Source organism: Lepus europaeus, chromosome 4 (genome assembly GCF_033115175.1).
Source record: "Lepus europaeus isolate LE1 chromosome 4, mLepTim1.pri, whole genome shotgun sequence".
Taxonomy (NCBI): Eukaryota; Metazoa; Chordata; class Mammalia; order Lagomorpha; family Leporidae; genus Lepus; species Lepus europaeus.
In genome coordinates this window covers 151,005,668-151,020,056 of record NC_084830.1, presented here as the reverse complement: position 1 = coordinate 151,020,056, position 14,389 = coordinate 151,005,668, and the positions used below count along the sequence as shown (strand labels likewise).

Below are 14,389 nucleotides of genomic sequence, written 5' to 3'. Positions count from 1 at the left end.
CACGTTTCCAGATTGTTTTGTGAGGGATGCTTGTAGGCACCTATTGCAACAGGGGTCTAAAAGGTAGTGAAATACATCTTTGAAAATGGTGGCCAAATGGTCCAACCCACAGAGTTTTTCTGAAGAAGGGTCTGGAGGAGGAAGAGAGGATGCACTTGAGATTATGGGGTGTGGCTGACAGAGGAGGCCATTGGGTGCGGGGAGAGGGAGATGACAGTCTCAATCTTCATCCCTCCTGGTACATCACACTTCCCAAGAGTAGAGCATCTGAGCCGTCCCCTGAGAGAGGTCATTTAACACATGTCCGCATGTGATGGCAGCTTCTGTTGTTCGCCTGGTGACGGGGAGGGTTTAGCTCCGTCAGTGGAGGAAGATCAGCTTTAAACAGTCTTCCAATTGTCAGCAGAGCCAGCCTGCTGCTCGGGTTTTCCTGTGCCGAGAAGCACATGTGTTCTGAGCCAGTGTGCTACAGAGTGCCCCATTGTGTCTGCTCCCTTCCACACGCGTCTTTAGTGCAGCTGATGTGTCTGTCCATTTGCTGTGCGGCAGCAGCTGGCTGCCTGGCCTGGCCTGCCTGTCAGCATGGCTGCTGTTCCAGGTAGAGACAGCTGCCCTGCTGCCAGGTATAGGGAGCCGAGAGGAGAACAGCCTGGCAAGGTCATTGCTCTTGGCGTTCTTTGGACATCCCACTGGTTTACTGATTTGATATTGTTGACTGAACGGAGTTCATTGGCTCTTCTCATAGCATCGACATTGTATTGCATTAGTGCTTTCAGTGTAGGAAAATTCAAAAGAATGTCAGACAAAAAGGATGTGGTTGTAACAGTGTCCTGCTAAAGCATGAAGCTGTTTTCATACAATGTTTCTACAGTGTTAGTGAGGTTCCAGCCAATTAATTAAATCATACCAAGCCTGGGAAGGAAGTTTAAATTATTGTGCATGGGATTAGCCACACATTTAGTGATCATGGCTAAAGCAACATTTGCACTGGCCTTGGGTGTCATGTTTACCCCAGAGTGACTTTTGCTTTCATCCCCGGTCCTCAGCTGTCACCCCATGTCTGGAGAGTGTGCCTGTAAGCCGGGCTGGTCGGGCCTCTACTGCAATGAGACATGCTCTCCTGGATTCTACGGGGACGCGTGCCAACAGATCTGCAGCTGCCAGAATGGGGCCGACTGTGACAGTGTGACCGGGAAGTGCACCTGTGCCCCAGGATTCCAAGTGAGTGACTTGGGCTCTGGAGCAAGGAGAAGATGGGTATGGTGTGGAGCATGTCAGTGCCGTGACTTATATGACCTGGGAAGACCAGGGAATGCACCGAAATCATTCATTGACAGCAAGAAAGAGAACAGAGAAAAGTGCTGATAGAAAAATAAGTAACTGCTTTAGAATAGAAACTAGGAATGCTAGTTAACTAATCCATGGCTCTTATTTTTAATATAAATGTCAGGTAGAATATGTTATAATTATTCCTAAAGTCATTATTTTACATTACTACTTTGTAGGCAACAGTTACTGTTCAAAGTAGACTACCTCTTGTTGACAATTTTTGTTTTGATTCCATGAAGACACACACCATATGCAGGTACTTCAAAAAGTTCATGGGGAAATGAAATAAAATATAAATTTGCTTTGCTACAAAACAACTTGAAACATATGCATCCTTTTCGTAATATGCATTTCTATGAACTTTTTGAAGACCCATCATACATAGGATTTCAAAATTTTTCACAACAAAACAAATGTATATTTCAAAAATTTATTTATTTTGAAAGGCAGAGTTACAGAGAGGGGGGTAGAGAGAGTTCTTCTATCTATTGGTTCACTCCCCAAATGGCCACCACAGCTGAGATTGGGCCATACCAAAGCCAGGAATCTGGAATTCCATCTGGATGTTCCATGTGGATGGCAGGGGCCCAAGTGTTTGGGCCATCATCCACTGCTTTGTCAGGTGCGTTAGCAGGGAGCCAGATCAGAAGTGAAGCAGATGGGACTGGAACCAGTGCTCGTATTGGATGCCCATGACTCAAGCGACAGCCTAACCCACTGTGCCACCATACCGGCCCAATAAATATATTTTGCAGTTCCATATTCTAGGAATGTGTGTGTGTGTGTGTGTGTAGGAAGAGAATAGAAAGATAGAAAAAAAGCTGGAGTTCTCATTTTCCAGTTCGCTCTCCAAGTGGCTGGAACCAAGAGCCAGGAACTTAATCCAAGTCTACCACGTGGGAGAAGATATCCAATCATTTGAGCAATCACGTGCTGTTTGCCAGGATCTGTGTTAGTGAGAAGCTAGAATTGGGAGCAGAGTCAGGACTCAAATCTAGCACTCCAACGTGGGAAGCAGGCATCCCAACAAGCCTCTTAACCACTACACGAAACACCTGCCCATCCATACACTTTTTTAAGGACGCTTGTTTCCCAAGTTAGTGTTTATTATGTACTTACATTCTGTAGCTAGTTGTTTATAAGTTTTTAGATCCTTTTGATAATGTAGACACTACAAATGTTCCATGTTCCTATACACCCAGAAAGCAGAATTTGCCTATAGCTTCTAGGATTTCTGAGCTGTAGGTTGGGAATCTTTGTTGCCAGGCTGGAGAACTGTTTTTCTGCCAAGGGCCATTTGGATATTTGGTTTTTTTGTTTTTGTTTTTGACAGGCAGAGTGGATAGTGAGAGAGAGAGAGAGTAAGGTCTTCCTTTTTGCTGTTGGTTCACCCTCCAATGGCCGCTGCGGCTGGTGCATCGCGCTGATCCGAAGCCAGGAGCCAGGTGCTTCTCCTGGTCTCCCATGCGGGTGCAGGGCCCAAGCACTTGGGCCATCCTCCACTGCCTTCCCGGGCCATAGCAGAGAGCTGGCCTGGAAGAGGGGCAACCGGGATAGAATCTGGCGCCCCAACCGGGACTAGAACCCGATGTGCCAGCACCGCAAGGTGGAGGATTAGCCTGTTGAGCCACGGCGCCGGCTGCCGTTTGGATATTTGTAACATCATTCGCAGGCCATACAAAACTATCCACTTAAAAATTAACCAGCTGCAGAGTTAGTGAATTTTGATTCCTGTTTGTGGTTGCCTTGGCAGGGCCAGACCAAGTGATTTTGTGTCCCTTGTACGGCCCACAGGCCCGCTGTTCCTCATCCCTGTAAGGAAAGTGCATGGGGTGGGATTGTGGTGCAAGGGGTTAAGCCATTGCTTGCAACCTCTGCGTTCCATGTGAACACTGATCCTTGAGCCCCAGCAGCTCCACTTCGGATCCAGCCCCCTGCTAATGTGCCTGTGAAGGAAGCAGAGGATGGCCCAGTACTTGGGCTCCTGCCACCCATGTGGGAGACCCAGTTGGAATTCCAAGCTCAGGGCTTTGGCCCGCATCAGCCGTGGCTGTTGTCATCTGGGGAGTGAAATAGTGGATGGAAGATCTTTCTCTCTCTCTCCCTGTCTCTCTCTCTCTGTAACTCTGCCATTCAAATAAATAAATACATCAAAAAAAAAAAAAAAGAAAGAAAAGAAAGAAAAAGGAAAACGCTTTGTTGTCAAATCCCTCTGTTTTAAAGAGGAGAATAACACAGAATACTGGTGGTATTTTCAGAACACATAATGTGGAACTGTTAGATCATAAAGCCACAGAGCTGAGAGCATCTTTCCAGGGTTTTCTGTCCAGTGTCACAGTCCTGTGGTTGGCCCTTCTATTTGCTTTATTTTACAACTCCCTTCTGTTTTGAGAACAGATAACCTCCGGTCTTCTATGTCCAGTGCCCACTATCAGTCCACTCGAGCTTTGCTTCCCCACTGCTGTGATCACCTTTTACACAAGGGAGTCTGGGAAGCATGGGAGTTAACACAGAGTTCACATTTGTGCTTGTTTATTTATTGGCAGTAATTTCACAGCTACAGTTTATTTTTATATATCTACTTGTCTGCCTAAGGATGAAGTTTATTTATTTTATTGATTCTGCTGTGAAGGCAAATCTAATGAAGGCAGCAGGCTTTTGTAGGTCCCATTTAATACTGTCTCCTAAACATAGGCCAGCTGGTATTGCCTTTAAATCTCTAAAATTTGTGTAGTGGTGACATTATAGCAAGCAACTTTTAAAAAAAACACAGTGAGTTAAAATTAGAGAGGAAGTATAATTAGCATCACCAAGATGTATTTTTGTTTATTTGGGCTGGCCTTATTTCAGTTGGCAAAATTGCATGGACTTTGCTATTTGTGCCCACACAGGGCATCGACTGCTCTAGCCCATGCTCTCTGGGAACCTATGGGATAAATTGTTCCTCTCGCTGTGGCTGTCAGAACGATGCCGTCTGTTCTTCTGTGGATGGATCTTGCACCTGCAAGGCAGGTAAGAGTGGGAAAATGAGGCTTTGATTTGATCCTGGCCCTGTTATTTCCCACAGGTAGAGGAAAGAAACCTAGACTAGGATTCTAGCCTCGGCTGCACCAAACCCCAGTGCTGACCCCAGCAAGCCCTGCATCATTGTGGCCCCGATGCTTTAGGGAGTCCCGGGAAGAGGCTTGCGTTGCATGGTCTCTGAAGCTGCTGTCAGCTCCAGAAGTCTATGAACCTGTACTTTGGGGAGAGCAAACAAGCAGACACGTGTCTGTGCCCCTAAACTGGGCCTGGAGCTGTGGCAGGAAATGCAGCCCAGCACAGATTTTGTGGGAGGCCCAGGCGAGTGTGTCTGTAGGTGAAGCTGGGATGCTGGGTTCTCATTCATGGTTTATATGGCACAGCCCCGCCATATAAACATTGCAATTTCCTAATCTGAACAAAGCTTAGCTTCCCCGAGCATGCAGCACCACGCACTAAAGATGCCCCTTTGCCCATAGCCCTGCCCCAGGCTCCCCGTAGTGCCTCTCTGCTCTGGCCCCCTCAACAGATCACACTGTACACACAGCTGTGTGCATCCTCTAGGTGCTGTGTGTCTATTTCTGCCTTCTAAGGCAGAGCCAAGGCTCTCTGCTGCAAGGGCTGAGGCTGGGGAACACTAGTGTGCATCTCCAAGAAGTTTCTAGGGGGAAACGTGGCTTGGAAAGCCTCAGCCAAACTCTCTCCTGCCTTGGTCTCCCTCACGCACTGTGTCTTCCTGTCTTGCAGGCTGGCACGGGGTGGACTGTTCTATCCGCTGTCCCAGTGGTACGTGGGGCTTCGGCTGTAACTTAACCTGCCAGTGCCTCAATGGGGGAGCCTGCAACACGCTGGATGGGACCTGCACCTGTGCCCCTGGATGGCACGGGGAGAAATGCGAACTGCCCTGCCAGGTACGCCCAGACTAGCACCACCACCATCTTTTTGCATTTTGCCTGGTTTAAAGTGATTGAATGTGACCCACCCTGTGGTAGCTGTTAAAAGAATCAAGGTGTTTGGATTCAAACTGGATGTTGCTTTGGAAAAGTGATAGACCTGGAATTTGCTCTAAGTAGGCTCTGTGGGAATTTCTTCCTTTCCTTCCTCTGAGCCCTGTTTCCCCTGCCCCCATCCTTTATTTTCTGTTTCTTAAACACCCATGTCTTGGTGGCAGCCAGCCAACAGCACTGGCCAGACACCCAGTGTGTGCCTGTCAGCTCTAAATATTTTGTTTCCAACGCAATGGCTCCCCCAAGCTGTAGGGTGGAAAGCGGCAGGGGGTTGAAAGCAGGTGCTAGCTGGTGCCCCCGAAATGCTCATCCAGGTGGTGGAAGAAGGTTTGGAAACAGCATCTTTTCATGCAAATATCTGTGGAGTCACAAGCGTTCCCTCGTTCAGGGCTCCCTCCACTGACAGTGCCGTGTGTTGGAGGTTGGGGTCATCACGCATCTCACACTGAGTCTCCTGCAGGCGGAGAGGGTGTGCGTGTACAAAGTGCACTGTGTCAGAACCTACTGATTTCTCTTTCTTCCCAAAGTGCTTGGCCTGCTGTTCCCTCACTCCCATCACTCTTTCTCCCCACTGCAATCCTGCTCTCCTGAGTCATTGAGCATCTCTCGGCGAGGAGTGTTCTCTGCCTCCAGGACATATCTCCTGGTGACAGAACAAGGTCACCCCCTGAACGGGGACCCCTTGAGGGGACTTCCATAGAAGGGGTGCATCGCACTCTGCCACCCCCTCCCCCATTAAGTGCAACCCACTTCCCAAAGAAGAAAGTTCTCGCCCTGGGCTGTTCCATTCCCTCCAACCCCCAAGACAGAGCTAAGTAGCTTTGCTGCTCTCAGCTGGCCAGTGAACAGATCAGCAGTATCTGGGACAGGGGCTTGAACATTATTTCCATTCCCTCCTTCTGCAGACAAAGCCAAGCCCCGGCACCGTTGTGTCTGTTTTTAGACAGTAGATGTGTCAGTTCATCACCTGCAAAGCTAAACCCGATGCATACCCATGAAACATTAGCAGTGCCGAAGCAATGGTTTCAAAGGTTTTTGTTTTGTTTGTGCAAGTTCTGGACCAGTGGTTATGCCGTCCGGCACCACAGTGTGTCTACGCTGGCTCCCACGTTCCTCCCTCGTGGTCGCTGTGTGTGCCATATTTTTCTTAGTGTGTGTGTACTGCGAGGAGGCCGGTGGTGCTACGTTTCCTTACTTCATAGGATCTGGGGTGAAAGAGTAGAGCATGTAAGTGCAGAATGTTCTGTTGTTGTTCTTCATATGGACTGAGTGTGTACTCAGAGTCCTGCTGCTGTTGCACCACGAGACAGAGGTGAAGACATAAAGACCTGGGAGGGCAGGAGTGAGGAGGGCGTGCCAGCATATCCCTGGGACCTTGACTCCGAACACGTCACATGCTTTAGGCTTCTTCCTGGAAGGGAGAGTGCTAGCTGGTGAGAAGTCACAGACCGCTTCTGTTTCCCTTTATGGTTCCTTGTATCCCACTGACGACTTATGGAAATGAGTTTAATTTAATTAGAACTATAATTTAAGAAATTCTAGAACTTCTTTATGTGGACCAAGGTGCTTCCTTTCCCCTAAAGAATAAAATCCATGCCAGGAAACACTGCAGTATTTTATAAACATCTTTAGGAACGAGAGGCTGTTTTTATGAGTTGTGGCTTATAATAAGGTTTTTAAAAATTCACTGGTATAGTTATCTGTATTTTCATTTATGAGGGTATGTCAAAAAGTTGGTGGAGGTGCAGGCATTTGGCCTAGCAATGAAGACACTCAAATCACAGTACGTGGGTTCAGTGCCCAGCTCCAGCTCTTGACTCCAGCTTCCTGCTAATGCAGACCTGGGAGACAGTGCCGATGGCTCAAGTGAGTGGCTTCCTGGCCTACAAGTGGGGCAACCAGATTGCATTACCTGCTCGTATTTTCAGCCTGACCCAATCTTTGCCATGACAGGCATTTGGAGAGGTTACCAGTGGATGGAGTCTTCTCTTTGTTTATTTCTCAAAGAAATAAATTATTTTTTAAAAGCTTCTAGTTAGTGGAAAGTGAGATTAAAAGAAAAATTTATTCTGGTGCAGAAAAAAAACTTGGAATCCTTATATATGAGTGATCTTCAAAATGTTCATGGAAAATTCATATAAAAAACCATGCACAGATGTCAAAATTTTTTGCAGCAAAGTAAACTTACTTTTTAGTTCCCATTTTTGCACCACTTTTTAAAGTAATTTTTAAATTTTATTATATTTTTTTTCTTGAGAGACAGAGACATGTTCCATCCATTAGTTCCTTCCCCAAATGCCTACAACAGCCAAGAACGGACCAGACTGAAGACAGAAGCCCAAAACTCCATGCAGGTTGCCCATGTGGGTGTCAGGGGCCCAAGCTCTTTAACCATCACCTGCTGCCTCTAAGGATGTTCATAAACAGGAAGCTGCAGTAGGGAGTGGATCCAGGGCCAGAACCCAGACACTTCAGTAGGGGAAATGGATGCCCCAAATTGCATTTTATCTGCTACGCCACAGTGCTGGCCCCAGGGCCAACTTTTTACTACTTCCCCCTCCTATGCTCACCAGCATGTTCTCCTAGTTGGTTTTGCCATTTGTATGGCTGAATCACAATGGCAGGCATGAAGTAGGGCTTGCATGATTTTTTTAAACACTGCCCTGCTGGACCCTCATAGTGGGGACCAAGGAGACCTAGGAGAGGCGATTGTGGTGTGTGCTCTTAAAGTTGCTTCTGCAAGCAGGGGCTGCCTTCCATGGCTGGTGTGACCCTGTTGTCTCCTGTCCCTGCGTTTCCCTGGTCCTCACGGCTGTCCCTGATGCTGTGTTTATACAGGATGGCACCTATGGACTCAACTGTGCTGAGCGCTGTGACTGTAGCCACGCAGACGGCTGCCACCCCACCACGGGCCACTGCCGCTGCCTCCCTGGATGGTCAGGTGAGAACCAAGGGCTGTGACTCAGTAGAGGAAACTTGTCAACTTCATGCCTAGGACTGCTCTCACCACTTCAGAGAAACGTACACCAGTCAAGTTTTCAGGAAAGAAAAATGAAAATATGGTAAAGTCTCCATTTTTTTATGCCCCAAAATGTTAGTTAGGACTATTTGCTCTGTAACCGAGTGTTGATATTGTGGGAGCAGCAAGACAGGAAATGTGCAAATGGCTCAGAAGGGTTCAGCAAGACCCCCTGGAGTGTATTTTAAGCAAATAACTAAAGTCACGTTAGTGAGGCAAAAATACTGATATGAATGTGGTTATAGGCAAATATTAAATCCTTATTGCTAGGAATAAAAGTTTTTTAAAAGTTTAATTTATTTATTTATTTGAAAGAGTTACAGTAACAAAGAGAGACAGAGAGGAGATCTTCCATCTGTTGGTTTACTCCCAAAATGCTGCAATGGCTAGCTTTGGGCCAGCCTGAAGCCAGTAGCCAGGGTTTTCATCCAGGTCTCCCACATGGGTGCAGGGCCCAAGCACTTGGGCCATCCTCCACTGCCCTCTCAGGCACATTAGCAGGGAACTGGATTGGAAATAGAGCAGCTGGCACTCAAACCGGTGCCCATATGGGATGCTGGTGCTACAGCAGGCAGCTTAACCTGCTGTACCACAGCCCTGGCCCCAAAAAGTTTTTACACTTCCCTTTTCTTGCGGTAATGTTTGGATAATGGCTTTCTGGTTTCAACCATAAGTTACCAAGCTCATGTTGGTGCTGAAGGAAGAGCATCGTTTCTGCTGATGATACATTTCCTTGGACATTTAATGTCATCTTCAGAGTCTGTACATCATGGGCAAAAAAGCACTGCTCGTCTTCCAGGAGCCCTTTACATTCCTGCCAGCCAGGAATTAGGGTTCCAGACTCCCTGTCCTCATCAACACACCTGTTTTCTTGATTATGGCCATCCTGGTGGGGACAAGCTGATGTCTTACTGTGGTTTTTCACTGATTTTTCCTGATGGTTCATGATGTTGGCCCATGGTATCCTGTGTATGCCTTCATTGGCTATCTGTATATCATCTATGTAAAAGTATTTATTCCTATCTTAAGCTTGTTTTGAATTGGGGTAATTTTTCTTTTTATTGTTGGGTTGTAATGGTTGTTTACAAATTATAGATATGCATCCCTGATCAGATAGATGATTTATGAATATTTTTCTCCCATTCTTTGAGTTAATTTTTACTTTTCTTCATGATATGCTTTGCAGCTCAAACTTTTATTTTGATGAAGTTTAGTTTGTCTGCTTTTAAATTTCATTGCTTGTGCTTTTGTTGTCAAATCTACAAAATCAACTACCTAATTCAAGGTCACAGAGATTTATCCCTGTACTCTATTCTAAAAAAAGTTATGTTTATAGCTTTTTACATTTGGTCTTTAGTCCATTTGAGTTAATTTTTATATATGGCCTGAGTTAGGGCAGGGTAGGGGTAACTTTATTCTTTCATATGTAGGTATCTAGTTGTCCCAGCACCATTTGTTGAAAAGGCTGTCCTTTCTCCCGTTGAATTGTCTTGACACTCTTCTCAGTTGTGCATATGGGTGAGAAGCTTTCTTTCTCTACTCTCTCTTCCATTGATCTACCAGTCTGTCCTATGTCAGTACCACAATGTTTTGATAACTGTAGCTCTATAGGAAGTTTCAAAACTGAGAAATGTGAGACCTCCAATTTTGTCCTTTTACTCAGGATTGTTTTCAGTATTCTGGGTTCCTTGAATTTCTATATAAGTCATAGCATCGATTTGTCATTTTTGGCAAAGAAGCAAGGTGGAAATTTAATGGGGATTCAATCCCAGGTCATTCTGGGGAGTGTTGTTGTCTTAATCACTTTAAGCCTTCAGATCCATGAACATGGGATGTCACCAGCAACCTGTTTGGTGATGTCGTCAGTCCCTAAGAAGAGAGTCCTTTGTGAGAGCTTCTTTGGTTTCTGGAAGGAAGAAATGGAGGTTAGCATTGTGTGCTTGGTTTCTAGTGTCTGAGAGCTACCTTGGGACAGAAGTCCAGGCTAGTACAGTGGACTTCATGTTCGTCTTTAGGAGCTACCCACAGACAGAAGGCCTCCCCACCGCTGTAGCTCCTTCTTCGTTTCCTAAGGCTGGCATAACTCTGAATTCACAACATGAAAACCTGCTTCCCTTTGTTTCTATTGGTTTTTCTGTTATTTAATGGTAAGACTCCCTCCCACCAGGATTTATCAATATTTTGTGACTCTACCAGAGTTTTTAAAGTACTCAAATAGAAACCAACACTGATTTCTCAATGATCAGAGTGAGGCTAAGTAGCATTTTTCACCTTCTGGCACGTCCAGAGCTTTCTCAACTGAGAGACACATCATCTGTTCTGGGCCACACTCCACCAATGCTACTTTTTGTCTTCTGAATCTAGAGAGAGTGCTGTGTCCCTGCACACACCAGTTCCTACTCCAATATCCAACTGCTTCGGTGACTTAGAACGAGCCAGTGAAAAGAACACACTAGCAGACATGAGACAGGCAAGAGGCAAGATTTGGCCTGAAGCCAGCTGGGAAATATGTCAGTTGAATTCCACCGTCTGGGTCATGGGTTGTAGGACAAACGATCCTGTCGGCCTTAGACTTGCCAGGCTCCCCTAGGAATGCAGTGGCTTTGTCACACAATGTAATCTTGTAATCTTCTGTCCACCTGTAACTGGCCTGCTTCTCCCACAGGGAACACATTTTGCCTCCTGACATCACTCTTCTATGGCTTGTTGGACCCCATGTCTTTGCTGCATGGTCTCTAAGTCATTGTTGCTCCTGGGCTGGCCTGCTGACCCCAGTGTCCCATTTCTCTGAGTCCTCTGTGTGGGCTGTTGGTCTGTAAGCATCTGTCAGTGTCTTTGCCAGCTGTGAGGTCACTCCCTGTACCCACAGAACACCATGGTAGAAGCAAACACATTTTGAAGAAAAGAAAGCTTCAGAAGTTCCCATAAAACACCCTATTCTTGGATCAAGAGTTGCTTTCTTAACAGAAAGGGCAAATTCTTGGTTTCACGGTCAGTATCAGGTAGACCCATGGTTTTTCATCAGTGAACGTGGCTGAATAAGTGCCTTGTAAGGTCCTTTCTCAGTCTAAAGAAGGCTGTGTTTTTTCAGTTAGTTGCTAGGTTTAGGGCCAGAGAATTGACAGAAATCCAGGGAAGCAAGTGATGCTGTGTCCTCCCTGGCCAGAACTGTTCCAGCTGAAGTGTTAGTAATTCATGGAAAGCACAGCATGGCACCTAACACAAGGTGCTTCCCCCAGAGCACACCAAGGATGTAGTGTAATGTGCGAGGCCACTGGGGGCGCTGTGGGGCCAGGCAGAGATGAATGACAGCACGGTGATCCTGAACCCTCTGAACAAGGAGACATCAAGCTCTAACCTGATCCGTTCAGGAATTCCCCCTGGCCTCACCAGGTGGGTCCATGCCTCCTCCAAACTTTGCCCTGTGATCTGATGTTTGACTGTCTTTTTCTCCCTTTTTTTTTTAATTTAATTTTTATTTTTTGACAGGCAGAGTTAGACAGTGAAAGAGAGAAACAGAGAGAAAGGTCTTCCTTCCGTTGGTTCACCCCACAATGGCCGCCGCAGCCAGTGCTCTGCACTGATCCGAAGCCAGGAGCCAGGTGCTTCCTCCTGGTCTCCCATGTGGGTGCAGGGCCCAAGCACTTGGGCCATCCTCCACTGCCTTCCTGGGCCAGCAGAGAGCTGGACTGGAAGAGGAGCAACTGGGACAGAATCCGGTGCCCCGACCAGGACTAGAACCCAGTGTGCCGGCGCCGCAGGCAGAGGATTAGCCTAGTGATCCGTGGTGCTGGCCAATGTCTTTTTCTCTTAAAGTATCTGGGATTTTAAAAATTCTTACTATCATAGATAATCTCGTTTTGCAGTCATAAGTCTTCAAAAATGTACTACTTAGGAAAATTAACCAAAATGAAAGTTGCATCTGATATCCCAGATCCTGTTTCTAAAAGCAAATTAAGATTTTCCAGAGGCAAGTGTATTTGTTTTTTTTTTTTTTTTTTTCAGAAGATTTAGTTATTTTTTGGAAGGCAGAGAGGCAGAGGCAGAGGCAGAGAGAGAGATCTTGCATCTGCCAGTTTACTCCCCAAATGGTCGCAACGGCCAGAGCTGCGCCGATCTGAAGCCAGGAGCCAGGAGCTTCTTCTGGGTCTCCCACGTGGGTGCAGGGGCCCAAGGACTTGGGCCATCTTCTACTGCTTTCCCAGGCCATAGCAGAGAGCTGGATCAGAAGTGGAGCAGCCAGGACTTGTGCTGGTGCCCAAATGGGATGCCAACACTGTAGGCAGTGGCTTTACCCGCTACACCACAGCACCAGTCCCAGTATGTAGTTATATATTCATATATATAGTATATGTGGTTATTTAAAACCTTAATTTAGTGAGCTTTCAAGCTAATAGACTGTCTTTTTAGCTAATAGATTGGTTTCCAAAAAAGAAGGCATATTGCGGTAAAAATATACAAGAAAATGAAATACCATTGAAGATGGATGAGCCCTGCTTTTTGTATGGCTGTTCTAAAATTTCAGATGCCAGTAAGGGGTGCCTCTGTGTGTGTGTGTGTGTGAGAGAGAGAGAGAGAGAGAGACAGAGAGACAGAGAGAGAGAGAGGCTATTTGCAGAGCAGTCGAGTTGCTAGACTTTATAAAGTGTTTTCTAAAAACATAGAAGCAGGCTGCTATTTGCCGACTGCTCCCTTTCTGCTGACTTCGGCCAGCCTGCACACCTATTTTCTGAGCATCGCAGCTCATCAAGATTTCATTCCAGCTGTCTGGGAACGTGTGCGATCTCCGGCCTGGTTCCCAGCACTGGCTAGGATCACTGTCACCTGGGAACTCTTCAAACTCGCACATTCCTGGTCACACACCCAGTGAAGGAGAAGTTGGAGAGTAGATGAGGACCAGGAGCAGCCTGGAGGCCCTGCCAGTCTATAAAGTCGTTTTTGTGTGTATTTGGAAAGGATATAGAAATCCTGCAGGATGCACGCATGGGCAAATGGAATGTGAGCTGGATTTCTGCCCTGCCTTGGTTCCTTGGCCAGGGGCTCTTGTGTAGTGCACAACCTGTCATTTAATGAGTTTTCCCGTAACTCAAGCAGTGGTAGTTACCAGTCTGTACAGTGGCCTCTGTGAGGCCTTACTGTTTTAATTATTTGAGAAACTGGGATCCTGAAAAGCATTTCTTTCTCCTAACCAATGGTAGAAGCATGGATAAGGTTAAGGATGCTTTTGAACCCGAATGAAAAAGCTGAATGCTAAACAGATAGAAAAGGGATTAAGACACCAAGGAAGCCGCTGGGAGTCTTGGGAAAGAGAGAAAGACTGGCAAAGCATGATTTACCACAAAGGAGGGGGAATGAGAGTGGAGGAGGGTAGGGCTGCTCCTCTGGGCTAGGGGTAGCAAGCTGGAAGGCACAGCCCTGCAGGCAAGTGGATGAAAAGCATCCAGCTTCCCCACTTGGCCCAGGGAGTGGAACCAGGCCTTCTGTGGCTGAGGCGCGTTCCCTCAAGGTCAGCCCTCCTCCATTCCAAGTCCAAAGTCCAGATGCAATCGGCTGAGTAAGGGAACTGCTGCCTCAGGGACTGGGTTGTCTCAAGTGCTCTCTCTTGCAGCTCACTGACACCTGCAGTGGTATCATAAGGGGAGACATCTCTACCTTTGGCCAGTGATGGAAACATGCAAGTTGGAGGTCTCCACTTTAGTCAAAGAAGTTTAATTATTGTGCATGCGTCCCTAACTTTTCAGTGTCGATAGAGACCTGTGTGTGTGGCTGTCTGAATGGTCTTAGGGAAGAAGTCACCTGAAAGCAATGGGCTAGGGCCCAGAAGTGAGGGTGCTGGGAGGCACTCATTTTTCCCAAAATTATCTGAGACTGACTTCTGGGCTCCCTGCCCCAGCTGTGTTGGTTAAAAGCAGAAAAAAGTGTGCTGAGTTAAGTGCTATAGTTGTTCCTCTTTATGGTCACCAACTTCAACTATTACTAACGAATCTCTCTTGGGGCTCTAATAGAAGTTGAA

At 46.6% G+C, this 14,389-nt stretch overlaps 1 protein-coding gene across 1 annotated transcript in view; it reads left to right on the top strand.

The window, feature by feature from the left end:
• The window catches only part of MEGF10 (multiple EGF like domains 10), a 125,394-nt gene that overhangs the window by 84,509 nt on the left and 26,496 nt on the right, over positions 1–14,389 (top strand). The window contains exons 9-12 of the mRNA XM_062189960.1: positions 1,047–1,221; positions 4,221–4,341; positions 5,098–5,261; positions 8,196–8,298. Coding sequence (XP_062045944.1) covers positions 1,047–1,221; positions 4,221–4,341; positions 5,098–5,261; positions 8,196–8,298 — 563 coding nt within the window. The remainder of the gene's footprint in view (positions 1–1,046; positions 1,222–4,220; positions 4,342–5,097; positions 5,262–8,195; positions 8,299–14,389) is intronic.